The sequence below is a fragment of the Martes martes genome (genome assembly GCF_963455335.1).
Source record: "Martes martes genome assembly, chromosome: 15".
NCBI lineage: Eukaryota > Metazoa > Chordata > Mammalia > Carnivora > Mustelidae > Martes > Martes martes.
Genome location: NC_137903.1, coordinates 1,243,977 through 1,268,637, shown reverse-complemented (window position 1 = coordinate 1,268,637; position 24,661 = coordinate 1,243,977). Strand labels below are relative to the sequence as shown.

The 24,661-nt window shown below is 60.4% G+C and overlaps 2 protein-coding genes across 7 annotated transcripts; one reads left to right on the top strand and one right to left on the bottom strand.

The window, feature by feature from the left end:
* Nucleotides 1-237: 237 nt before the first annotated feature.
* On the bottom strand, nt 238-8,818 carry HCN3 (hyperpolarization activated cyclic nucleotide gated potassium channel 3; the record flags this gene model as incomplete). 2 transcript variants are annotated; one of them, XM_080824848.1, is made up of 8 exons in its annotated part: nt 238-938; nt 1,372-1,536; nt 2,273-2,513; nt 2,885-3,031; nt 3,430-3,648; nt 3,962-4,123; nt 5,002-5,431; nt 8,535-8,818. In XM_080824848.1, 8 exons carry the CDS (start codon nt 8,816-8,818, stop codon nt 238-240), a joined length of 2,349 nt encoding a protein of 782 aa, XP_080680974.1. The 2 variants fall into 2 exon arrangements, with proteins under 2 accessions (XP_080680974.1, XP_080680975.1); XM_080824849.1 differs by lacking the exon at nt 3,430-3,648.
* Nucleotides 8,819-11,102: 2,284 nt separating this feature from the next.
* Nucleotides 11,103-24,566, top strand: LOC308356130 (dual specificity protein kinase CLK2). Of its 5 annotated transcripts, XM_080824880.1 has the most exons (19): nt 12,549-12,932; nt 13,645-13,873; nt 14,551-14,638; nt 14,990-15,056; nt 15,230-15,346; nt 16,142-16,308; nt 17,036-17,130; nt 17,658-17,787; nt 17,899-17,981; nt 18,124-18,203; nt 18,394-18,484; nt 20,536-20,613; nt 21,234-21,356; nt 21,443-21,563; nt 22,419-22,547; nt 22,946-23,105; nt 23,204-23,305; nt 23,841-23,958; nt 24,085-24,566. In XM_080824880.1, the coding sequence occupies exons 1-19, from the start codon at nt 12,763-12,765 to the stop codon at nt 24,229-24,231; spliced, it is 2,295 nt and encodes a 764-aa protein (XP_080681006.1). In that variant the 5' UTR covers nt 12,549-12,762; the 3' UTR covers nt 24,232-24,566. The 5 variants fall into 5 exon arrangements, with proteins under 5 accessions (XP_080681002.1, XP_080681003.1, XP_080681006.1 ...); XM_080824876.1 differs by lacking the exons at nt 20,536-20,613; nt 21,234-21,356; nt 21,443-21,563; ... (3 more) ...; nt 23,841-23,958; nt 24,085-24,566 and adding exons at nt 11,103-11,246; nt 19,013-19,552 and having other exon boundaries at nt 12,763-12,932; nt 13,648-13,873; XM_080824877.1 differs by lacking the exons at nt 20,536-20,613; nt 21,234-21,356; nt 21,443-21,563; ... (3 more) ...; nt 23,841-23,958; nt 24,085-24,566 and adding exons at nt 11,106-11,246; nt 19,013-19,552 and having other exon boundaries at nt 12,763-12,932.
* The last annotated feature ends 95 nt before the right edge of the window (nt 24,567-24,661 follow it).

The window sequence follows — 24,661 nt, the reverse complement described above, 5'->3', positions numbered from 1 at the left end:
GGCAGTGAAGACCAATTCTTGAGCATGGTAGGCGCTCAGTACACTTGATGAGTGGGCGAATGGGTTAGGAGGACCTCAGACAGGCTGCAGGGGACCTGAGCTGAGGACAGAGACCGTCTTCTTGGTAGCAAAGGGAGATATTTCCACAGGGCTACGTTTTAGGTCTCCTTGGCCTTCCCCAAGAGGCGTCTGCCCTTGGGTACACACCGCTGCCCCCCAAGAGCTCATTCAGGGGTTTCACATGTTGGCAGAGAGCTGGGGGCCCCGAGGGGCAGCTGGCTCAGGCACTGATGGCCTGGGGGGCTGCGCTGTCCCTGGAAGCTTGGCCAGGAGCCCCGAGGAGGACAGGCGTTCACTTCCTGAGCCTTTGCGCCCAGGAGAGCCATCCCCGGCTGCCCGTTGAGGCAGAGAGGGTTGGGAGGCTGACAGTGGGCGGCCCCGAAGTCCTAGTCGCCGTCCACCTCCTCCGGGGGGGGGACCCAGCAAGGACACCTGGGAGCGTCCGGCCCGGGACAGGCTGGCATGGAGGGTTCGGGCAGGTGGGACAGGCAGGCGGGAGGTAGAGGCCCACGGACCCCGGGCCAGCAGAGGGCCAGCTCGGACGGGCACTAGTGGGGAGGCTGGGGAGCCTGCAGAGCGCCGGGCAGAGCGAGCAAGGAGGGCGGCTGGAGAGTCGGGGGAGAGGGGCGGAGGGCCCCGTTGGTGAGTCAGGGCGATGGCCACACTGGAGGTCACGGCGGCTGCCTGCAGGGGCGCGTGCACCAGTGGCTCCCACAGCACCGGCTTCCCACTGAGCCGGGCTCCTGTGCCCGGGGCTAGGCCCCGAACACCCCGGGCCATGTCCCTGTCGTGCTGCACCAAGTGCTGCTCCATGGTACCCCCGCTGCTCCCCGGGCTGGGCTCAGAATGCTTCCGCTGCAGCGCGGGGTTCTTCTTGCCTAGACAGGGTCCCAGCGGGAGAAGGCGGAGAGGGGAGGAGTCCAGGGGGAAGGTCGGGTACCGGAGAGCAGGAGGAGAACAAGACGGAGGCAGAGGAGGGCAGCAGGGTGGGGGTGGGGATGGAGAAAGAGGGTCAGGGCCGAGAGTACAAGAGTTCATATCGGAGATGGTGCGGGTCAGGGACAGGTACTCGGGGAAGGAGGACTCTCCGCACTGGGACTCGGGGCCGAATCTCCAGGGGCAGGAGACACTGAGTGACAAGGACAGTAAGACACGGTGTTGAAGGTCTCGTGGGGGCATCTGCTGAGAACAGGGTGGGCTGGGGTGTGACGCGGATGCCCTAGAGCCCGGACCCTGGGAGGTGGGGGCGCCTTGCTATGGGGTGGGGCAGGGGCACACCCAGGCCCCCGGGGGCAGGCCGACCAGCCTCACCGATGCGGCGCAGCCGATCCATGGCCACGGTCTCGAAGGCCCGCCGCATCATGGGGAACTCCTCCAGCACCGCGTTGAAATGGTCCACGCTGAGCGAGTAGAGGCGGCAGTAGGTGTCCGCCCGGACGCTGGCTGTGCGTCGGCCGCGAGTCAGCAGACAGATCTCTGTCCGAGTGGGACAACGCCCTCAGAACCGCCGGCCCAGGATTCCCTCTTTCTCCTCAGCTCCTCCCCACCCACACTGGGGTCCCTAAACACCCCAAGGGTTGTCTTTGTCCGCACAGGCACCATCACGATCCCTCTCACTCTCTCCAGACTGAAGCTGACTAATGGGTAGGTCTTCCTGGCCCCCACGCACCCGGTTATCCCGCTCCCTTTCATTCATACCCACTCCCCTCCTCCGGCCCAAGGGGCAGCGGATGAAGTCCAAGGGCAACCGAGGAAAGCAGTGCCCAAGGGCAAAGGGCAACACGACAGGGGCCAGAGGGCGGCAGGTGGTTTGGGGTCCAAGACAGGGCAGAGGCTCAAGCAGCCCTGGGCAGCCTCTGGTGGCCCCCAGTGCGGCAGCCTGACCCTTGCATGGTGCCGTGGAGGCGTACCCCCCAGGATCTCCCGAACTCAAGCCCCTGGACCAGCAGGGTTCTATTCCTGCCTCTCCTCCATCTCCTAGGGTCCTTGGGCTTCACTGCTTTGGGGTTCTACAAGGCCCGCCGGCCCAGAAGCTGGCCGTGCCCCAGACTCCCTTAGGAGGCAAGTTAGAGCTGCGGAGCCCCAGGCCCCGAGACTCTGGGTAAGCGGGCCTAGGGATTCTGCACACAGCCAGGCAGGGACCCTGCTCCGGGGGAGCAATCGCCTTCTGGCTTGTGCTCCAGTCCCCCCACCCTCCCCGAGGCCTGCTGACCCCCAAAGTAGGATCCATCGGTGAGGCGGGTGTCCCGAGCGCCGCGCGCCAGCACACTGAGCAGCCCATGCTGGATGAAGTACATCTTCCTGCCTACGGAGCCCTCACGCACCACGAGGTCCCCCGGCTGGAAGACCTCAAAGCGCAGCTTGGTGAGCACGGCCGTGACGAAGCTGGGGTCAGCGTGGGCAAACAGCGGCATGTGGGCCACCAGGCCCCGGCACGTGAAGTTGATGATCTCCTGGGCAGGGGAGGGGCCTGTCAAGCTGGCGGTGCCCCCTGCCCCGAGGTGCCCCCCTTGTGCTCATGCGTTCCCAGAGGCCCCACCCCTGGGGTCATGATCTGCCAAAGGACAGGGATGCTGCAGTCAGCCTGGGACAAGCCCTAAGCCCCTGCCTTCAAAGCTCTCCCGTATGCCCCTGCAGGACCGTCCCCCCAAAACAGAGATCCCTGCGGCCCCTCCCCATAAGACCTTCCAGAAAGACCCTAGTCCACATAAGCCCCCCACGGTCCTGGCTTCTGATGAGGTCGTCTGCAGGCCCCGCTCCCTGCAGGTGCATCTATGGACCAGCAGCCCCTAGCACGGAGGGCACCCCGCAGGCCCCGCCCCACCTCCCGAAGCGGCTCGCTCAGCTCGCCCAGGATGCTCTCCTCGTCGAACATCTTTCCCTGGTAGCGGTGCTCGTAGTACTCATGGATGCGCTGCCGGGTGTCAGCCGGCAGCTTGTGAAAGGACATGTACTGCTCCACCTGCTTGTACTGGAGGGCCAGCCAGTGGCCCGTGGGCGGCGGACACAGAGCCAGGTGCAGGGCAGGCCATGGGTTGGGGGGGGCGGGTACGTGGAAGGACGACCACAGGCATCGGGCAGATCCGGAGGGGTGAAACACAGAGACACGAGGGCAGACGGCGGGCCATGGGGAAGACACATGGCACAGTCCCAGGAAAACCCAGACATGGGCAGAGAAAGGTCCAAGGACAGGGACATAGGTCCAAACAAGGAAACAGTTACACACAGGGGCATGGCACAAAGGGACACAAAGCAGGGAAGGGACATGGAGACCCAACAGGGGCATGTGTCAGAATCGGCCTCAGGAGGGGCTGTCCCACCTCTGCCGGGCTGCCATGCCCACCCCTTCCTTCTCCCGCCCCTGCTGACCTTCTCCTGGTACTGACGTCGGGAAGAGTCCAGGGACTGGATGAGCGCTGTGGCGTGGCCAATGAACATGGCGTAGCATGTGGCACCCACGATCATGCTGAGCATGGTGAGCCAGACGTCGGGCATGCCCACAGGCGCCTGCTGCCCGTACCCGATGCACAGCATGTGGCTCATGGCCTTGAACAGGGCGTGGGAATACTGGCGCCCCCACGAGTGGTTCTGGAGGGCAGAGCGCATCACCCAGCTAGGCACCTCATTCTCCTCCTGCAACCCCCCATCCTTCGGTCCTTCTGCCTGCCCCCGCCTCTGCTCCACACTTGGTGCTGGGGGCTTCCGGGGCAGACGCAGCCTCTCTGCAGCAGGGGAACCCTCCGTGGCTGCTCCCCACGACACGAAATCACCTCCTCTAGGTAGCCCCCCGTTCTCAGCTCCCCACCTCCTTGCTCTATTATCTCCCGCCTCCTGACCCTGGTGTTTGGGCGCAAGAGCCCAGAGAAGGCCCACAAGCGAAAGAGCTGCGGGGGGTTCTCACCACCATGTGGTTGACGGCGACCCAGCAGTCGGGAGGGAAGCCCTGCAGCACGGGCACCAGGAACTGCAGGCAGCCGTCCCAGTGGCACAGCAGCAGCATCATGCCGATGAGGTTGCCGATGCGCACCACGGCGCTGGCCAGGTCGTAGGTCATGTGAAAGATCTGAGGAGTCCGAGCAGCGGCTGCTGTGGGCAGGACCCCCCCCGCCCCCCTGCGGGTCCTCCTCTTCTGCCTAGCCCCAGCCCCCACGAATTTCCTTAAACGCGACTGCTACTCATGCCTAGAGAGCCCCACAGCCCAACGGAAGTCAGCTGTGTTACTGTGCTCATCTCACAGATATGGGAAATCGGTGCCAGTCCTGTGCCCAGGATCAGTGTCACAGCAGAAACTCAAAAAACTCTACGGCACAAGCTGCCCAGGCTGTGCCCTCTGGGAGAGAGAAAGAGGGTGTTTCTCAGCACAATGCCCCCACGGCGTGCACGCAGGCGTCCACGCTGACGTCCCCCTTCCCCTCCCAGAACACTAGCGGAGAACTTGCTGGCCTCCAGGCCCTGTGCCAGGAGCTTTACGCATGTTACTGCCTCGAATCCTTACAGCCTTCTCATATGTAAGTCTATTTAACATCTTCATTTTATAGAAGAGGAAACTGAGTCTCCTATAGTAAAGAGTCAAACGGGGTTACGATCACGGGCAATGAGATCACAGGGCCCACTCTCCGAGCCACTGAACTCTGCCCCCTTGGAACTGCAACTGCAGGCCTTTCCTTGGCCTGCTCCCCTCCCGGTTCCTCCTGCCCTGCCAGGGGCTGGCTAACCCCAGGCCTTCCTCCGCAGCTGTGCTCCACCCTCCTCCCCTCAGGGGCCTGGGGGGCCCACCCCCCGCCCCCCACCCTCCCCCAAACCCTCCTTGTGCCCCGCGTCTGCCCCACCATCTGGAGAGAGCCCGCCCAGCCGCCTCCCCCCATGAAGTCACCAGGAGCCCCACCCATAGCGCTGTCCCGGAGGAGTCCGCGAGCCCCCCTGCCCACCTCCCCGCCCCACCTCCTCCCACTGGTGGATGTAGCGGATGAGTCGGGAGAGGCGGAGCAGCCGCAGCAGGCTGAGGATCTTGGTGAAGCGCACGATGCGCAGGGCGCGCGCCGTCTTGTAGACCTCGGCGTCCAGTCGCGGCTCCAGCTCCACCACCAGGAAGATGTAGTCCACCGGGATGGAGGAGATGAGGTCGACCAGGAACCAGGTGCGCAGGTAGCGCGACCGGATGGCCCGAGGTGCCAGCAGGATTTCAGCGCCCTCCTCAACCACGATGCCCGTGCGGAAGTTGAGCACCAGGTCGAGCAGGAAGAAGGTGTCTGAGAGGACGTTGAAGACGATCCAAGGCGGGGAGTTCTCCTCCTTGAAGAAGGTGATGCCCACAGGCAGCACAATGAGGTTCCCCACCATCAGCAGGAGCATGATCAGGTCCCAGTAAAACCTAAGGTAGGGGCGGGACAGGGAGTGAGACCGCAAGGTTGCCCCAGCCACTAGACAGACAGCAGGGAGGCCGGCACCGCCAAGGCTGGGGAACCTGACGACCCTTCACAGCTGGTGGGGGCAGAAGGTGGGACCACCATCTGGGAAAACAGTTTGGTATTATCTAATAACCTTACACACTTGCGTTCCCTGCAACCCAGCGGTCCCATTCTAAGTAACTGACACTCCAGGGAAGCATGTGGTCCAGGAGAGACACAGCAGCGTGAAATCTGGAATTAATCCGAAACGTTCATCAGTACAAAAATGTGGATAACCAGACTAAACAGCATGGAGTCATAGACAGTGATATACTCTTGCCCCCGGATGACCCACAGCCACAGCCCGCAGCACCAGTGCACCGCACTGCTCTAGTGCTCAGTGAAAGAAAAAACAAAAGGATACGTACTGGGTGATCCCACTTGCACAAACGTCAAACACAAGCAAGACTAAACTGCATTATTTACAGATTCACAGAAAAGTGGTGAAACTATAAAAAAAAAAAAGTAAGGACATGGGTGTCACAGAAATTAGAATAGTAGGTTAGGGCAGGGGTTGTGAGAGCAGTAAGGGAACTTCTAGGCCTGGGCAAGGTAGTCTCTCCTTTTTGGGCGGCTGTTACACACGGGTGTGTTTTGTGGTTATGTATACATGCGTGTATGTACGTGTGTGTGTATATGTGCGTGCACACACACGTATTTTGAGTATATATGCAATAGAATATTCCAGCATACACTGTACCGCTATGTAGATGTCTACTGTATCTGTGCCTACTGGAAAGGTGTCTCTACTGTATATATCCCACTACACACACACATCTCTCTCTAATATGTATAATATATACGTAATGTCTTACCGTGTATGTGCTTTACGTCACTATTGTTAAATATTTTTATTTTTTTTTGTTCAATATTTTTAAAGTTAAAAAAAGATAAAGTACCCCGTGCTAACCCCACAGCATTGTTGAAAACATACCCCCTGAGACAATGGATAAGACAGTGCTGTACAAGCACTAGTTGGTTTTGTGACTCACCCACCTTTTGTTCCCAGATTTCTGAAGAGGCTGCTGCTTCTCCCATCTCCAGCTCTCTGCCCATTCCTGGTCTAGGACTTCACGCCCTCCCTGCCCCAACCCTCCTTCCCAACACAGCTGGACCCATGGTTCCTGGTTCTCTGCTGGGATCTGCTCACCTGTGTCGCTGGGTGGGGTGCTCTGTTCTGCTTCCCCTCTGAACTGAGCTTTTAAGGGATGGTCCACCCCCTCCCCAGCCCTTCAGACAGGGTTGCGCCCAGAGAGGCTCCATAGGAGATCTCGAGGAGGCAGCAAGGCTTAAAGCTCGGCACTCCTTTCCTTCTCTAATCCCCCCACCCCCACCCCCCTGCCTGCTAGTGCTCTGGCTGAGCCCAGGCAAGGGCACTGGCAGGGGAGGGCCACTCGGCTGCGGTGGAATTGTGGAAAGAAGAGGTCAGGAGGAAGCTAGGTGAAACCTTCATTCAGAGATCACTGGACCATCTAGGGCCCCCATTAGCTATGGTGGTTTTATTTCTATTTTTAAAGATCTATTTACGTATTTGAGAGAGAGGCAGGAGGAGGGGCAGAGGGAGAGGAAGAGAGAGTCTTAAGCAGACTGAGTGCGGAGCCTGATGTGGAGCTCGATCTCATGACTCAGATCACAACTAGAGCCGAAACCAAGAGTTGGACGCTTAACTGGGGGCCACCCAGGCGCCCCAGCTATGGTTGTTTTAATTCCAGGACACACCTAATCACAGCATCAAACCAGGGCCCAGCCCCTTCCAAGTCTGACTACAAAATCAATCTTTTCAGCTTCTGAAAGAAACAAGGGGGCTCCAAAATGCAGGCCTCCAGGAAGCCCCTCAGAATGTGTGCTTTCCATCAACAACAAATCCTTGAGCCCCTCTTCCTCCACCTCCCGGGCCACTGGAGAAATCCTGTACTGTGAGCTTGGGGAAGAGAGGAGAGGAGGGCTCGCCCAGCCGTGGAGCATCTTCACAGCCTGACTCACAGGCAGTCACAAGCCTAGCGGGTGATGCAGGAGAGAGGACGGGGAAAAGCATGATAATAAGGGGGTACATGGCTTCTGGGGTTACATCTGAGGGTGACGTGGAGGAGGGGAGGGAGACCACCGGAGGCTAGAACAGGTGCCCCGGTGAGGTGGGAATGAGGCAGTCAAGAGGGGAGAAGGAACAATGGGAGAAAGAGGAGCATTTAGGGAGTGTGTGGTTGTGGACTCGAAGTGCTGTCTAGGTCCCCTACGGTGTTCCCAGGCTCCTGATTCACGCCTCACCCTTCCTGCTCATTCTGCTCCCCGCCTTACGTGCTTTGGACACATCCTTGCCTCCTCCAAAAGCTGTCCTTCATTTCCCCCAAGGACAGGGCTGCTCTCCTCCCCTAGCGACCTTGATGTAGAGGTACAGCCTGCTGGGGACTATGAAATAGCCCCACCTCCACCGTCCGTCCCTACGTCTCCCTGATAGTCACCTGGGAGGGCGGCGGTGCCCCGGCGCTGCTGCCTCCATCGCTCGGAGTCCCGGCCCTGCCCCGCGGCATCCCGCCTTCAGCACCAGGGACAGCGACAAGAACGGCAGCTGCCCCCCCCCCGCCCCCCCAGCTTCCCTATTTTCCCCGGGTAGCCTGCCCTGCTGACCTGTGCGGGTGCTGGGGGTGCAAGTGCGAGGTGGGAGATGTGGGAGTTCGGCTTCTCCCTCAGGCTGACCCCGAGCCGTGGAACATGACATAATTTCCCAGATGCCCAGCAGACAGGACTGCAGGAGGCAGTGGTCTCTAACTCCCGTAGACCCTGTGGTCCAGGGGGAGTGCCGGGTTCCCCGGTGTCTGCTCTGGTGTCAGGGCACCGAGGGCCTCCGGCTGGGAATCCCTCGCCCAAGAACTCCCAGGCTAGATGGGGGGAAGTGACTCTGTCATCCCACCCCAGGACCCCTGGGCCGGAAATGGAGTGTCCGTGGAGGGGGGGCGGACCCTGCCCCCGTGTCGCGGCCCCTGGGGGTGGGATCTGTGTCCCCCGCCCTCCTTGCCGGGCCCCCAGTACCGGAAGTCGCTGTAGGGGTGGATGATCCAGGCCCCCGCTGACTTGACCCTCTCCTGCTCGATTTCCACTGCTTTGTGGCTGCCAAACACGCGAAGGGAGAACTTGTTGACCGTGGGCTGGAGCAGCGTCCCGAGCTGCCTCCGCTTGGGCTCGGGCCCCGACGCGGGCCCGGGGAGCGGTCCCGAGGCCGCGGCCGCAGGCGCGGGGGCAGCAGAAGGCGCCGCCTCCAGCCCAGGGGTCGCCCGTTCGTCGGCCCCCGTCGTCGGCCGCTGCTCTGCCTCCATGATGCCCGTTGGCTTACAGGCTTGGCCTCGTAGACCCTGCCGCGGCCATCCGGGACCCCGGCCCCTCCCGGAGTACGGGCTCCGAGCTGCCGGCGCGCCGGGCGGAGGGGGTGTGTGCGCCAGACTCGCCCGCGGGCGGCCGGCGGGTTGCGCGGCGCCCCCTGGCGGGAGCCGCCTCCGGAGGGGGCGGGGCCAACGAAGCCCGCCTCCTGGGAAGACTCCGGCGTGGGCGTGGCCTGGCGGGTGGGGGCGCAGCTCTAAGCGCAGGAGGAGGAGGAGGCGGGGAAAGGCAAGCCAAAGTCACGGAGGGGGCGTGGCCTAGCGTCGGTGGGATTTTAGCCAATGAGCGCCAGGGAGGCGGAGCCGCCCGAGAGGCGGGAAAACCGGAAGGTAGTTGAAGGTCCAAGGGCGAGGAATTGGGGACCGGTGGAAGAGGCGGGAATGGCCGCCCTTACTCACGGACTTCGGGCATTTCACCTTCTTTCTCAGCACTCTCCCAGGCATATTCCTTTCTTTCCGTCTCCTCCATCCCTCTCCCCCTAGTGTTTCATTTCCGAGGTCATCGTGCCAGCCTTCACCAAGAGTGACCCTACCCGTCACGGAGTGGACGCTGAGGACACAAAGATGAATACCCGGGTCCCAGCCACAAAGCCCGTCTCGCCCATGCCCGCATACAGACACAAGAGCGAGAAGCTCCTAAACATCTCGAATTCCTCCCCTCGCTTTGATGGCCCCCCTGGGAAGCCGGGCCTCCGGTCGTGCTGAAACGCTGTGCTCTGCCTCGCCCCCAGCCCTCTGCAAATACTCTTCTGCGGGGCATTCCTGTCCAGCTCCTCCTGACGGCTGGCTCCCGGGGCAGCTCCTCTAGGAAACCCCAGAAACACGTTGCCAAGTCTCCTTTCCCCAGCCGGGGTCTGGTCTAGGCTTCCTACAACACGCCCGACGGCGGTGGCCACGAGGCTTTCTCTCCCATTGCACCCGAGGGCTCTGAAGAACAGGGGCCTTGCACCCGGCACAACGCCGGACACCTGCTGGACACCTGCAGGACACGCAGTCAGTGCCTGCCGCGCGCACGGACGGTCTGGGAGGGTGTTAGCGGAAGAGGAAGGGACCCTCCAGTCTGTCCCGTCAGCCCCTTCATTACGCTTCCTCTCTTATTTTCGGGAGCCTTCCCTACACCACTTCTGGCCAACTCCTCTCATGGCCATCTGCCTGTCCCCATCCCCGCCCCCTCCGATACGTCCCGACTTTCACGTAGTCATACTGGAGCTATGCCTGCTTGCTTTTGTAAGGTTGTGTTCATTCATTTGACAGACGCAGCGAGAGAGGGAGCCCAAGCAGGGGGAGTGGGAGAGGGGGAAGCAGGCTCCGCGCCGAGCAGGGAGCCCGATGCGGGGCTCGATCGCAGGACCCCGGGATCACGACCTGAGCCGAAGGCAGACGCCCAACGACCGGACCCCCCAGGCGCCCCTCGAGCTAGGCTTTCTTTTCCCTTTGGGACTGTTTCTGCGTCCAGCTTGTGTCAAGGTCTCCTTCTCTTTCCTTTTTTTCCTTTCTCAGTTCAGCCGGTTTACCACTCGCGTACCCTCGTGTGCGACGTGTGAGTTGGGGGCTAAGAGCGGTCGCGGGACTCCCCCTCCCAGCACCTGCTTCTCCGTCCCGCCGTCTCTCAGCCTCTCCTCCACGGCTGCACCCCGACCCTCACGGGCATACCGCTTGTCCAGGGCAAAAGCGGGGAGCCCTGTGCTGCGGTTAGGTGGCCCGACGGCTCCGAGCACCGGGGATCTGCAGACTCGGCGGGAGAGTCAGACCTCACACCGAGCCTCAGAACGCGTGCGGAGCGCCGACGCCCCCTACACCACAACGTCCGGTTCCTCTCCAGCCCGCACAGCGCGCGGAGTCAGCCGCACAGGGTTCCGACCAGGGCACGCACTCTGGACGAAGAGGGAAGCCGGGCCCCGGGGCCGCCAGCCCGCAGGATCCCCCGCCCCCCGCCCCGGCGCTCCCACGGCCGCGCCCGCCAGCTACGCGAGGACGCGGCGGCGTGCCCGCCGCCCTGGGGGCGGGGCCCGGGGGGGGTCGCTGGGAGGTGGTGCGTGCGTGCGTGCGTGCGTGCGTGCGTGCGTGCGTGCGCGCGCGCTCGCGGTGGCGGCGGCGGATCGGAGAGGCCAGAGCGGGAGACCGAGCTGGGATCGGGCCCCGGGCGGGGGCGGTGCGAGCGGCGCCGAGCGGACCCTGGGGGCGGGGACGGAGCCGGGGCGGGCGGGACTGGAGCGGAGCCCGGGAACGAGGCGGGAGGTCCCCGGGTCTCGGGTCGGGGGGGTGGAGCTGCACTTCGTCGCCGCGGGGGTGCCGGGACTCCGGCCGCAGTGCCGCCGCCATCACGGACTTCCTGTGGGACAAGCGCACGGGCCTCGCCGCCAGAACGGTGAGCGCGCGGGCTTGCGGGCCGCGGGGCCGCGCGGGAAGATGGCGACCGCGGAGCGGGCGGGGGCAGAGTGGGGTTGGGGGCCCGGCCGCCGGGCGCGGGGAGAGGAGGCGGGGAGAGCCCTGCGGGGCGGCGGAGGTGAGGAGAGGGGAGGTGAGGAGCCAGACCGGCCTGCCCCGAGTGGACCCGGGAGGCCCTGTGGGAGCCCGGGAGGGGCCGGAGTCGGAGGGGACGACGGAGCGGGGATGGGAGGGGCTCCAGAGGCGGAAGGGAGCGCAGCCCCAAAGTTGGACCCAGGCTGGGGGCGAGGGGGACGCCGCCGGGGTCCTGGGAGCGCAGGCGGAGTTGGACTCGAGGAGTCAGTCCTGGGTTTTCCGAGTGGGAAAGGAGGGTGGGGGGAGGCCGTGAGGAAGTTCGGCGCGGTGTGTTGTGCGGCGAGACGGTTACGAGGCTGCGCCCCGCCAGGTGGGAGTACCTGGGGAGCCCTGCGCCCGCACCTTCGCTGCAGGCCTAGTTAGACCCGCGGCGGGTCAAGTGTCCCCCTCCTCGGTGTTAGGTCGGGCAGTAGCGCTGGAATGAAAGCCAGATGTTGGAGTCCTTAAGCCTTTCCACACCTAATGGCCCCCCAAGACTAGCGTCCCTGGGTGTGTGTAATTTTATTTTGTTTTCATATCCTCATCTTCTGGATCGGGAGGGTGATTTGTCCGTGTTTTTTTTCCTTTAAGGAAAAAAGCGCTTGTGCACCGTGGTCTTTCAGTTCCAGTAACGAACTGGAAGGGGGCCTGATGCTAATTAAACACCGGTTATTCCTAAACACGAGAGGGGAGGAGCCAGATGGGAAGCCTGCCGCAGCTTGGGGCCTCCGGTATTACAAACTTTTAAGGGGGAGCTGGCCAGTGATGTGAGAGGTGATGAGGGCAGTTCAAGAGGTCAGACTGAAAGCCCTGGAACTTCCTTGTATTTGGGGGATATCGCTGTCTGCAGAAGCCTGGTAAACTGCGTTCCTGCCCACAGAATGCCAAGCGGTCTGCTTGGGAAGACAGAGATCCGGTCCTAATAACTGTAGAGCATTTTTCACGATGATGTATGCTAAGATGCTACTCTGTCGAGCTGTGAGGAAGTGAGCAGTGGCACAGATGTAGTCTAGCTGCCAGCCAAGGACAAACTGGCCGTCTCCATCAGTTACACAGTCTCCCCTCTAATGAGCTGTGGCCCAGACCTGAAGTTCTTCTTGGAGCCTCGTTTGAGGAGAGTCGTTGGAACAATGAGATGAAGGGGCTGGCTGGGGTGGGGGGGTGGGTGCTCCTGGAGTTTTTCACCAGCATTCGCAGACGATCCATACCACACTCCACTCAGGAGAAGTTCCGAGCACAAGGAAGGCGGAGGAAGTCATAGGTTGTAAAAGGAGTGAAAGGGCTCAAGGCAGCTCAGCATCTCTGGGATAGGCAGGCCTCGGAGCGGAGTTCTGAAAACTCAGAGCTTTTCCCCGCTATTTCTGCTTTTCCTTCCCTTCCAGATGCCTCATCCCCGAAGGTACCATTCCTCAGAGCGAGGCAGCCGGGGCAGTTACCATGAGCACTATAGGAGCCGAAAACATAAGAGACGAAGAAGCCGCTCCTGGTCCAGTAGCAGTGACCGGACACGGCGGCGCCGGCGGGAAGACAGCTACCATGTCCGTTCCCGGAGGTGAGGTTTCAGGAGGGGAAACTCGGGTCCAGGGTCACTCACTCGTTTATTTATTAAATGAAGATTTCGTGGTTACACGCTGAGCAGTTGGATAATGTAATATTCAAGACTGTTACCAGAAGCAGCCAGGTGTGCTGTGTGTGTGTGTTCACGTAGAGGAAGTAGATTGTCGGGGCTGAGGAAGCGTCCAGCAGGTTTGGTGGGAGCGGGGCAGGGTGAGTGATTCAGGGAAGTTTCCTCGAGAACATGCCATCTAAGCTCGTCTGAAGGACAAGGGAGAAGCGTCTCAGGCCAAGGGAAAGGAGGCACACACAGAAGGCTAGGGTCTAGAGGGAGCTACTGACCTAACAGAAGAGACAACGTCAGGTCTGCGTGGTTTCAGTAACAGCAGCGTGTTCCGTAGGAGGGGCAGGGTAGGGGCAGTTTGGAGCAGAACCGGATGTTACGACAGAAATGGCTCTTTGCTCCATTCGTTGTAGGGGAGTGGAGGGGAGGCCCCCAGAGGCGATAGTTCTGTCGGAGTCTGTCTGGAGGTCTGGGTGACATGGCGCTGCAGGGTCCTCCTCTTCTGTCTCTGGTCCTCAGTCCTCAGAGTGGCCGAGAGCAGGTTTTCTGGTATCGCCACTTGTCCCATCAAGGGAGGGCTTGTTGAGTCCCGTGTGAGGAGCGTGGCCAGAGCCAGTGCAGCGAGTGGCTGTGTGTTGTCCCCCAGCAGTTACGACGATCGCTCGTCGGACCGGAGGCTGTACGACCGGCGCTACTACGGCAGCTATCGGCGCAACGGTTGCAGCCGGGACCGGGGAGAGGCCTACTGTGAGCCTGACTACCGGCATTCGTACGAGTACCACCGGGAGGACAGCAGCTACCGCAGCCAGCGCAGTAGCCGCAGGAAACATCGGCGGCGGAGACGGCGCAGCCGGACTTTCAGCCGCTCATCTTCGGTGAGTGCTGGCCTGGGCCCCTCCTCTCCCCACTCCTCTTCAGCCCTCTAGGACCCTGGTAAGTTCTCGGCTGAGTGTGGGGGCATGAACACTGGCGTGGGTGCTGAGTCTGTCGCCTCTCTCGGAAGCCCTCCAGCTCTTGGAGGGCCCTGGACCTGCTCTGGCCCTGGACGGGCACAGAGTGTTTGTGAACCCCAGTGCCCTCCTTGGCATGCTGGGCTGACTGTGTGGGGGAGTGGCGCCTGTGTCCCAGAGGCTTCTGCTCTCTCGTGGGGACCTTGCTTGTGAATAGCCTTTTTTCGCACAAGCTCTGGGCTCTGTGGCCCCCTCAGTAGGTGGGCTTGGGTGGGGGCAAAGGGAGATCTGTGCCTGTCTGGAAGGGCATTGTGTAGAGCATGGGGTTGTGGGTGACACTGGCAACGACACCACTTCTCTGCTCTGCCCGTTCCTCTCCCTCTTCCCGTTTTGGGTTTGGGGACCTGGGATTATGCGCCGCTCTCTCTTCTCACCCCAGTCCGCCTTACTGCCTCTGACGTGTTCCCTTCCACTGTCCCCCGTCATCGTCTGTCCCCCCTGGCTGGGCGCCTGTGGCCGGTGACCCCTCCACCACCCACCCCGCCTCCCTCCGGCCCCCGCTCCGACACCTGGCTTGCTCCGACCCCCCCCGCCCCCGACAGCGGCACAGCAGCCGGAGAGCCAAGAGTGTAGAGGACGACGCTGAGGGCCACCTCATCTACCACGTCGGGGACTGGCTACAAGAGCGATGTACAAGCCAAATCGTAACAATCCTATAGCCTGTAATGGTCCCATAGCCATCCTAACGTCCCGAGCCAACCCAAGTCACAGCCTCTTGCCTTTCCTCAGTGGTGGTGTTTATCTGGGTGGTTTGAGTTGCTGTTGAGAATTGACCTCTGCTGTCCACTCCCAGCTCTCATGGCCCCTGGGTTAAAGGTGGTGGGAATCACGCAGGGGTGTTCTCCCCCTGTGACCATCTGTATCTGTTCCCCTTTCCTTCATCTCCTCACCCCAGGTTGCTGTACCCCTTTTTCTTCCTACTCAGCTCATTCCCCACCTTCTCTCCCTCCCTCTCCCCGACCCTGCTCTTTTTCTTTTCAGATGAAATTGTAAGCACTTTGGGAGAGGGGACCTTTGGCCGAGTTGTACAGTGTGTCGACCATCGCAGGTAGCTACAGCTCCTTCCCTGCTCCGTATCTGCGAGGCATAAAGAGGTAGTGAGGGTCATCTGGGGCTTTTTTGCTGATTAGCCAGAGGTAGGATTTCTTAATCCCCGGACGATCCCATTCAGTCTGAGATGTTTTTGACGACCCAGCAAATGCCTCTTGTGCCATCCTACAGGGGTGGGGCTCGAGTTGCCCTGAAGATCATTAAGAATGTGGAAAAGTACAAGGAAGCAGCTCGACTTGAAATCAATGTTCTGGAGAAAATCAATGAGAAGGACCCTGACAACAAGAAGTAAGCAAGCAAAGGAGTATGTGGGGAGTCTGAGAGGCCCCACTCCTACACCGGAGTACCTTCCCCGTCTCAGGCAGGCAGGCAGGGGAGTCCTAGACCTTCTCATCCATCCATTCTTTGTTCATCATCTTAGACTAGTAGAACGGTAGGGCCGGAAGGGAGGGTCTGACATGCTGTAATCCGTTCCCTTTGTTTCTGGGGCGGTCAGAGTGCTCTGCAGTCTGGGCCTAGCCCAGGATGGCCTCTCTAGGGCTGTGCCCTGGAAATGGCCCTGAGACTGCGAATTCGCATTTCCATCAAAAAATCATTTGAGCTTTCTGTGCTGATGAGGCCCCAGACATTTGTATGTACTGTTTCTGTCCACGGGCTTCTGTAAGCCAAGTGTAGAATGAGGGCATGAAGCAAAGACGCAAGAAGACAGTCAGTGGGAACGTAGACCCGCTGGCGGCTGGTGGTCAGTGAATTCGGGAGTGGGAGCTGGGGTCAGGGTTTAGGGATGACAGTTTGACAATTCAGGGTCCACGCTGGAGCCTGGAACCCCACTCTTCAGCCAGGGGAATCGTTTTAACTATTTAAAACGATGCAGGAAAATGGTTTGAAGTTTGGCAGGTAGTGTCTCTCTCCTTGGGTCTGCCAGAAAGGCCGTCCCGCCGTGGAATTGAGTTTTGGTGGTGCGAGCTGGCGTGTTTTCACACAAGCGTGTGGAATCAGCAGCTTTGCGGCCCCTCCTTGCCGGAGGGGTGCTGGGCACATGGGAGCTCAACAGACCTCCCCCTCCCCCGTCTCTCTTCTCAGCCTCTGTGTGCAGATGTTTGACTGGTTTGACTACCATGGCCACATGTGCATCTCTTTCGAGCTTCTGGGCCTTAGCACCTTCGATTTCCTCAAAGACAACAACTACCTGCCCTACCCCATCCACCAAGTGCGCCACATGGCCTTCCAGCTGTGCCAGGCTGTCAAGTGTGAGTGCGGCGGGCCAAGGTGGACTTGGGGCAGCCCCTCCCTCTGCCGGACCTCCTCTGTGTCCCTTTACACTGGCGGAGCCCTTTACCTGTCAACCCGATTATCTGCACTTCTCTTACGGTCGCGTTGACAGCTCCCTCACTTGACTCCGTGACCCGTGTCCTCACCATCCCTGCCGAGTCTTACCCCGCTCCAGTCGAACAGGAGCCGGGGGAGAAAGCTTTGGAAATCAAAGCATTGAATTGCGTCTTTTTTTTTTGTCTCAGTTCCCTTCCTCGGGGAAGTGTTCAGTCAGGCTGCAAGCACAGAGAGACAGACTTCCCGCGCTAGAGGTTTATGCTTGTCCACGCTGAGGTGCTCTCTGTTTCCAGCAGAGCAGGTGGCCGCAGGGACTAGTGCGACCAAGGGGCCCGATGGGGGACCCAGACAAGTACCTGGCTCCTCGGGGGTTTTCACGACTAAGCAGTTTCACAGGGTTGAAGTCACAGACTGTCAGGCACGTATGTCAGAAGACGAAAACAACGCGTGGCAGACCTGTGTGCGTCAGTTGAGGATTACGTTCGTGTCTTAGCTGAGGAGCACAGGGTGTCTTAGAGCAGGCACCTCACCTGGAGGTGGAGCCGAGAGCGCCGAGCCGCTCTGGGCCTGTTGGTCAGACTTGGGATCGCCGGTGCCGCTCAGCCCTGGCCGCCTGGACCAGCCTTGACTTGGCCTTCTCCCCTGCAGTCCTCCATGACAACAAGCTGACACATACGGACCTCAAGCCGGAAAATATTCTGTTTGTGAATTCAGACTATGAGCTCACCTACAACCTAGAGAAGGTGAGAGGGGCCGGCGGCCGCACCACTTCTTTCTCATGGCCCCGTTCCCTCCCCTCCACTGCCTCCCATGTTCTCTCCCGGTCTGGCGCCGGGGAAGCCAGAGTACCAGAGTAGGGTGAAAGGGAGAAGTCGAAGAAGACTTAAATTGGAGGAGAACTTGGGAGGAGGCTCTCTGCTCACTTTCCAGTAGAGTTCAGATGCTTCCAAGATCCTTGGTTTAGACTTTCTTCTCTGTAAGGGAAGCTCAGTTCTCTTGACCTATTTTCAGAAACCCTGTATACCACTCACTTGGGAAAAGTCCAGACGCACGGGGGCTTGCGTGCTATGTCACGATCATTCCTTAATCCTCTCCCATTCCTAAATTACCTGTGGGACACGGGGGAAGCCGTAAAGCGGATTCCCAGTGCGTATGGGAGCAAGCAGCAGGTCAAGGTGCTTCTTTTAGGTCTGAAAACATTTTAGAGAATTTTGGTAAGAGTCTTGGTCCGAGGTGGCTGGGGTCCATCCCCTTCCTGCTCTGTTCCTAGAAGCGAGATGAGCGCAGCGTGAAGAGCACAGCGGTGCGGGTGGTGGACTTCGGCAGCGCCACCTTTGACCACGAGCATCACAGTACCATCGTCTCCACTCGCCATTACCGGGCACCGGAGGTCATCCTCGGTAAGTGGGGCGAGTGGGGGACCATGGTTGTCCAAGTATGGGAGCGTGGGTGGTGGGGAGGGGAGGGCCCCCTAATCACCCTAATACCTTGTCCCTCCTGTCCCCACCAAGAGCTGGGCTGGTCGCAGCCTTGTGACGTGTGGAGCATAGGCTGCATCATCTTCGAGTACTACGTTGGCTTCACACTGTTCCAGGTGAGTGGGGGGGCACCTTCTGTAGCCCCTGGCGCTCTCCTACCTGGTCTTGTCTGCTCCCTGCACCCCGCTTACTGTTCAGGAAGCCGGCCCTCAGCAGCCGGTTCCCAGCCCCGTGCTCAGTTCTGTCTTTGTTTCCCAGACCCATGACAACAGAGAGCATCTAGCCATGATGGAAAGGATCTTGGGTCCCATCCCTTCCCGGATGATCCGAAAGACAAGGTGAACCTTGCGGGGGGGGGGGGGGGGACTTGAAACTCTTTTCCTTTTTTGCCACAAAATCGCTGTTTCACATCATTTTCTTGTTTCTTTGAAACCCCACCACCGCCCCAGCTACTCAGATGGGGGATTAAGGGCAGTATCCCACAACAAAAGGAAACTCCTGATCCCTCAACCTTCCCTTCCTCTACAGGAAGCAGAAATATTTTTACCGGGGTCGCCTGGACTGGGATGAGAACACGTCAGCTGGGCGCTACGTTCGAGAAAACTGCAAACCATTGCGGGTGAGCCGTGGGGTGAGGTGGCGCCTCCCCCCAGAGGCCATTCCCTTCCCAGGGGCTTTGCCTCTGGACGGCCCCTTGCGAGCAGTGTTGTTAGGAAGGAAGGGGGGAAGCTGAAAGAAGACACCTTTGGTCAATAGGAGAGAGAGAAGAGGGAGTGGTTTTGTGAAGGGAAGGAGGTTAGACAGCCATGTCTTTCTTGAGCCAACCGGAGACCAAAGCCATGTCCTGGCTTCTTGAGGTCAGACAGGAAAGGAAACTCCCTTTGAAGAGCTTGCATGTTGGTGAGAAGCTAGAGAGCAGCACGAAGTTGACAAACATATGCACGTAGAACTCTCCAGGAGTATGAAGGAGGTGATTGTGCATGTGGGAAGGTATGCGGAGCAGTAACGTCAGAAATGCTGGTCACGGTGTGCTCGTGGGAAGGCAGTACTCGTGTCCTCGGAGGTTGGATGCTAGGGCCTTGACGGGAAAGGCAGCACTTCCTTGTAGGCCATCGTGCCTCACCTTTTTCCTGCCCTCCACCACCAGCGGTATCTGACCTCAGAGGCAGAGGAACACCACCAGCTCTTCGATCTGATTGAAAGCATGCTAGAGTATGAACCTTCTAAGCGGTTGACCTTGGGTGAAGCCCTTCAGCATCCTTTCTTCGCCCGCCTTCGGGCTGAACCACCCAACACCAAGTTGTGGGACTCCAGTCGGGATATCAGTCGGTGACGATCAGGCCCTGGGCCCCCCTGCGTCTCCTCCAGCAGTGGGTGTCCAGTCCAGGACACTGGTGCTTTTTTATACAAGAGAACAGAGCCGGAGCCCGCCCCTTCCTCCTGGCTCCCTGTATACCTGTGAATATGTGAAATAGTGTAAATACGGAAGGACTCGGACCTGTTGCTCCCTCCCCAGCCTTGTACAGAACGCTGTTCCGTCCCGCACACTTCCCGGCCTCCCCTGCCCCCGCGCAGTGGCGTTAGATGGGGGCAGGAGGCGGTAACCAGGTGGCACCTCTCCCATGTTTTATAAGGAATTTTGTACAGTCTTTGTGAAATAAAAATGACGTGCTTCATCAGACCCCCACCCCTTGAGTTTGAGGTGTGGGGTGCCGGGCTGCAGGGATGGGAAGACTGGCAGCCCTCCCGAGTTTGCGGATGAGGGGGTCCATCTCACCCTCCCGAGTGTCCCACCGCCCGCGGGTCTCCGTCTGTCTCAGGAGGATGGTGATTGGCCGGGGGGGGGGGGGGGCTTCTCCCAACAGGCGAGCTGAGCCGGGGAAGTTCCGGCGGCGGTGGACACCGGGCAGGAGTCCAGCCTAGCCGGAGGCCCGCGGAAGGAGAGCGGCCGGCGTCGGACGCTGGGCTCTTGCCGGCCATCTCGCCGGAGCGGGCCGGGACCCCGTCGCGGGGCCTGCCGGGAGTTGTAGTTCGTCGGTGGGCGGGGAGGCGGCCCCTGGCGTCACGTGGGGCGCCCCCGTCGGCGCCGGGAGCCGAGGCGCAGGCGCAGCGCGCCGCCGCTGCGGGGATCCTCGGGGCCCTTCCGGCCTTCGCGGCCAATCCGTGCGCAGCCGAGCGGGTGGACCGGGAGGAGCGGAGGGAGCGCCGGGAGCCGCCGCCGCCGCCGCCGCCGCGCAGGGGCGTGGAGGGCAGGGGCGGCCCAGGCCGCAGTTGCAAACATGGCTCAGAGCAGAGACGGCGGGAACCCCTTCGCCGGGCCCGGCGAGCTTGACAACCCCTTTCAGGTGACGCGCGGGCCTTCTCTGGCGAGCTCGGTGGACTCTCCTCGGTTCTGGACGGGCCCGCTTGTCTTCCCGGTCCTGACATTTGTTCCGGGGAGGGGCCGCCACGTGGGGGTGACGGTGACTCCAGACCAGTGGGCACCCTGAGGGGCGGGCCCGGCCCCTATAAAGAGCCGGTGCTGGCAGTGCGGGGTGAAGGATTGGGGGCAGGTGTTGGGACAGCAGCGTGGCCTCCGACGTGCAGTCCTCGCAGCCACAGGCGTCGGAAGAGGCCCCAGCGAGTCCCCCAGAGGCACCAGGTGCCAGCTGAGCCCAGCTCTGCCCACAGGACCCAGCTGTGATCCAGCACCGACCCAGCCCGCAGTATGCCACCCTTGACGTCTACAACCCTTTTGAGACCCGAGAGGTGAGGCTCTGGGCGGCACGGGATGGCAGGGAAGGGGAGGGTGCGCCTGTACGCCCGCTCTGCCGGGTCCAGGGGAGTTCTCTGCATGCAAACGGTCTTAGCCCCGGGAGAGAGGCCAGTCTGCCATGGCTTGCCTAACCCTTCTGGGGACACGAGGGCGAGCGATCCCGTTTGAGCTCTAAGCCTCCGTCCCGGGAGGACTTGGAGACTGGCGACCCCTGGACCGAGGCTTCTGTCTGGGGAGGCTTCTCTGAAAAAAATACAGAATAGGGCTGGAAGGAGTTGAGGGGAAAACCGGTTATGTTTAGGGGTGCGTTTGGAGGAAAGAAATGAGGAGGACCAGACCTGTTTGTCCCACAGAATAGAAAATTCTAAGAGCTTTAAAAAGTGAAGGGAGCGGTTTAGTGGATGAGTGCCTTGAGTCCTGGTCAAGGGATAGGATGTGGGGGCTGATGAGGCCTGCCGCAGCTTAGAGAAGAGCTAGTTCTCTGCCAGAGGTTCAGCTCTCTTGGTGGGGAGCCTGGGGAATGGGTTTGGGATCTCAAGGTCCTCAAGCAGGCTCTAGACACCTGCACTGGAAGGGACTAGGTGGTCCCTAAAGTCTTTTCCAAAATCAACAGCCCCCACCAGCCTATGAGCCTCCTGCCCCTGCCCCGTTGCCTCCACCCTCGGCTCCCTCGTTGCAGTCCTCGAGAAAGCTCAGCCCTACAGAACCCAAAAATTACGGCTCCTACAGCACCCAGGTAAATAAGGGGCCGGGATGGCAGTGGGGGTGTGGGGAACTGATCTGGGCCCAGGACTCACATCTCCCGCTGCGGGTCCTGGGCAGGCTTCAGCTGCCGCAGCCACCGCTGAGCTGCTGAAGAAGCAGGAGGAGCTCAACCGGAAGGCAGAGGAGTTGGACCGGAGGGAGCGGGAACTGCAGCACGCCGCGCTGGGGGGCGCAGCTGGTAAGTGGGTTCTGGGCTGGGGGCGCTGAGGAGGACGGGGAGGCATTTGACACTTTTTTTTTTTTTAAGATTTTATTTATTCATTTGACAGAGAGAGACACAGCGAGAGGGGGAACACAAGCAGGGGGAGTGGGAGAGGGAGAAGCCGATTCCCTGCTGAGGAGAGAGCCCAACGTGGGGCTCGATCCCAGGACCCTGGGATCAAGACCTGAGCCGAAGGCAGACACTTAATGACTGAGCCACCCAGGCGCCCCCATTTGATACTTTTTAAAAAATATTTTACTTATTTATTTGAGAGAGAGAGAGAACGTGAAGGGGGAGGGTCAGAGGGAGAAGCAGACTCCCTGCTGAGCAGGGAGCCCAAAATGCGGGACTCGATCCCATGACTCCAGAGTTATGACCTGAACCGAAGGCAGTCGCTTAACCAGCTGAGTCCCCCGGGTGCCCCGACACTTGTGAAGGAGCAAAAAAACCCTAAGAGTGTGGGCTCTGGAGCCACATTGCCAAGTGTGAATTTGGGCGCTGTTAGTTACTGCGCATGAGCTCTTAGATAAGTTCCTTGATCTGGAGTGCTTTGGTTTGCTTACTTATAAAACAAAGGTAACATTTGTACCTGTTTGACAGGACTTTGTGGCAGTTAAATAAGCTCATCCATACAGACAGAGTGCAGGGCTTAGCGCTTAGCAGTTGTAAATAGTAGTGAACACCGTCAGCGCTGGTTTTGCTCCTCTCCCTCGTCTCCTTGGACCCCGCGTTGGAGAATGGAGAGAGAACCTGGGGTGGAAGGGAGGGGCGATTCCTTTGTGGGTCTCTGTCTCACGTCTCGGGTCCTCCTGCTCTCTCTCTGCCTTACAGCTCGACAGAACAATTGGCCCCCTCTACCTTCTTTTTGCCCGGTCCAGCCCTGCTTTTTCCAGGACATCTCCATGGAGATCCCCCAAGAATTTCAGAAGACCGTGTCTACCATGTACTACCTCTGGATGTGTGAGTAGTGAGAAGCCTGTTTTAGAGGAACAGTAAAGGAAGTGACCTTAACATCTTGCCCTCGAGCCCACCAGCATTTCATCTCTGCTCTTCGGAGTTGAAGGCTAGTTTCTCCAGGAATTTTCCTGGGTGACTCCTTTCACAGTATTTAGAACGTGTTCTCCCACCTTCTAGAAAACATACGATCTTGTCCTTTTCCCCTTTCCCTTGTCCTGCAGAAACGTTTTCTGAGTCCTTTAAATGTCTTTGCAAAGGTGGTCACGTGTGACAGGGATCTGTCTCCGCGGCTGAGTGGAGGATTTTGTGGAGGCAGAAGCTTCTCTTCTGTACTCGGCAGCATTTGGTAAGGGTTTTGTGATCGCCGGCCACGCTCATTGTCCTGTACGTCCATCCCTCAGGCAGCACGCTGGCTCTTCTCCTGAATTTCCTTGCCTGCCTGGCCAGCTTCTGTGTGGAGACCAGCAATGGCTCGGGCTTTGGACTCTCTATCCTCTGGGTCCTCCTTTTCACTCCCTGCTCCTTCATGTGCTGGTACCGCCCCATGTATAAGGCTTTCCGGTAAGTTGAGGGGTGGGGCTGGCGGAGAACCTGGGATGGCCCCACAGCTCCTGCTCCTGCCCTGACTCTTCTCCCACTCTCCCTGCTTTTGCCCGCAGGAGTGACAGTTCATTCAATTTCTTCGTTTTCTTCTTCATTTTCTTCGTCCAGGATGTGCTCTTTGTTCTCCAGGCCATTGGCATCCCAGGTTGGGGGTTCAGGTCTGTGAGGCTGCCCTCCAGCACCCTCGCCCCTACCATCCCTCCCCTCCTTCCTCTAGACCGAGTCAGCACAAGGTCCTGGGGTAGGAGTTGCTCAGAAGAAGGAAATGTGGTTTTGATCCCCAGAAGGTGCTTGTTGAATGCAAGAGACAGGACCTACCCAGTCAGAACTCTAGACAGCCTAGGTATGGGGGAGGAAAAGTACCTGTGGTCAATCCGAGCGGGCTTCCTAGAGGAAGCACCCAAGAGCACTTTTGAAGAGGGGGTGGGGCCTCCTCCACAGAGAGGTCTGTTTGGACTGAGGATGTCTTGGAGGGGCCTGGAGAGGTAGGAAAACTGCCGGGAAGCAGGAATTAAACTTTGAAGAGAGTGGATAAGGTGTGGGATTGTGGTGCTTGGAAAGTGCCAGACTGACGGCCGGGGGGTGGGGGGAGCCCTGGTGGGTTGGGTAGGATGGGGCCCGCTTGCTGACCCTGGAGAGGCTGGGAGGACGGGGGACGGCCCTCTTGACGGCCGGCGCTGTCCCCTCTGGCAGTGGCTGGATCTCGGCGCTGGTGGTGCTGAACGCCAACAAGGCGGTGGCCGCGCTCATGCTGCTGGTGGCTCTGTTCTTCACCGGCATCGCGGTGCTGGGGATCGTGATGCTCAAGCGGGTGAGGCGCTGCGCCGAGGTCATGGGCCCCGCGGGCCTGGGAGGGGCCCTGGAGGCCCAGGAGGGCGCGGCGCCCGGGCCGGGGCCCAGATGGGGGGGGGGGGTCATCCCTGCCGTCTCCTTGCAGATCCACTCCCTGTACCGCCGCACCGGGGCCAGCTTCCAGAAGGCGCAGCAGGAATTCGCGGCCGGGGTCTTCTCCAACCCCGCCGTGCGAACCGCCGCTGCCAACGCAGCCGCTGGGGCCGCCGAGAATGCCTTCCGAGCCCCGTGACCGCCGACCCCCCGGCCGCGACGCCCCGGCCCTGCCGCTGGAGGGCGCGCCCTCCGCACCCCCACTCCCGCCCCCACCCCGTCCTGGACGTCTCCGGGACTCGGTGAGACGTCACGACTTGGGGTCTCCTCGGGTGCCCCCAAGCCCGCAGCCACGACTGCTGACCCTGGCCTCGGGGTGCGGGGAGCCCACGGGGGCCCCGTCTCGCTTCCCCCGCCACCCCCCGACTAGGCCACACTACTGCCGGCCCTTACACACCCCACCCGGCTCCCCTCTGCTGTGCCAAGGCTCTGCTTCGGTTATTTAAATAAAGAGAAAGAGGAACTGGGACCGAGTCCCCGTTTCCGGGATCTTTATTGGGAGCGAGGCCGCTGGAAGAGAGAAGGGAGCGAGGCGGGGACGGGAGCGGAAGCAGAACGTGACCCCGAAG

Excerpts from the sequence above, each read along its gene's own strand:
- LOC308356130 (XM_080824880.1), top strand. The coding sequence starts at position 12,763 with ATGCCTCATCCCCGAAGGTACCATTCCTCAGAGCGAGGCAGCCGGGGC. Across the intron at positions 21,564-22,418 it reads CGCGCTGGGGGGCGCAGCTG|CTCGACAGAACAATTGGCCC; the intron begins GTAAGTGGGTTC and ends TCTGCCTTACAG. Across the intron at positions 22,548-22,945 it reads CATGTACTACCTCTGGATGT|GCAGCACGCTGGCTCTTCTC; the intron begins GTGAGTAGTGAG and ends TCCATCCCTCAG.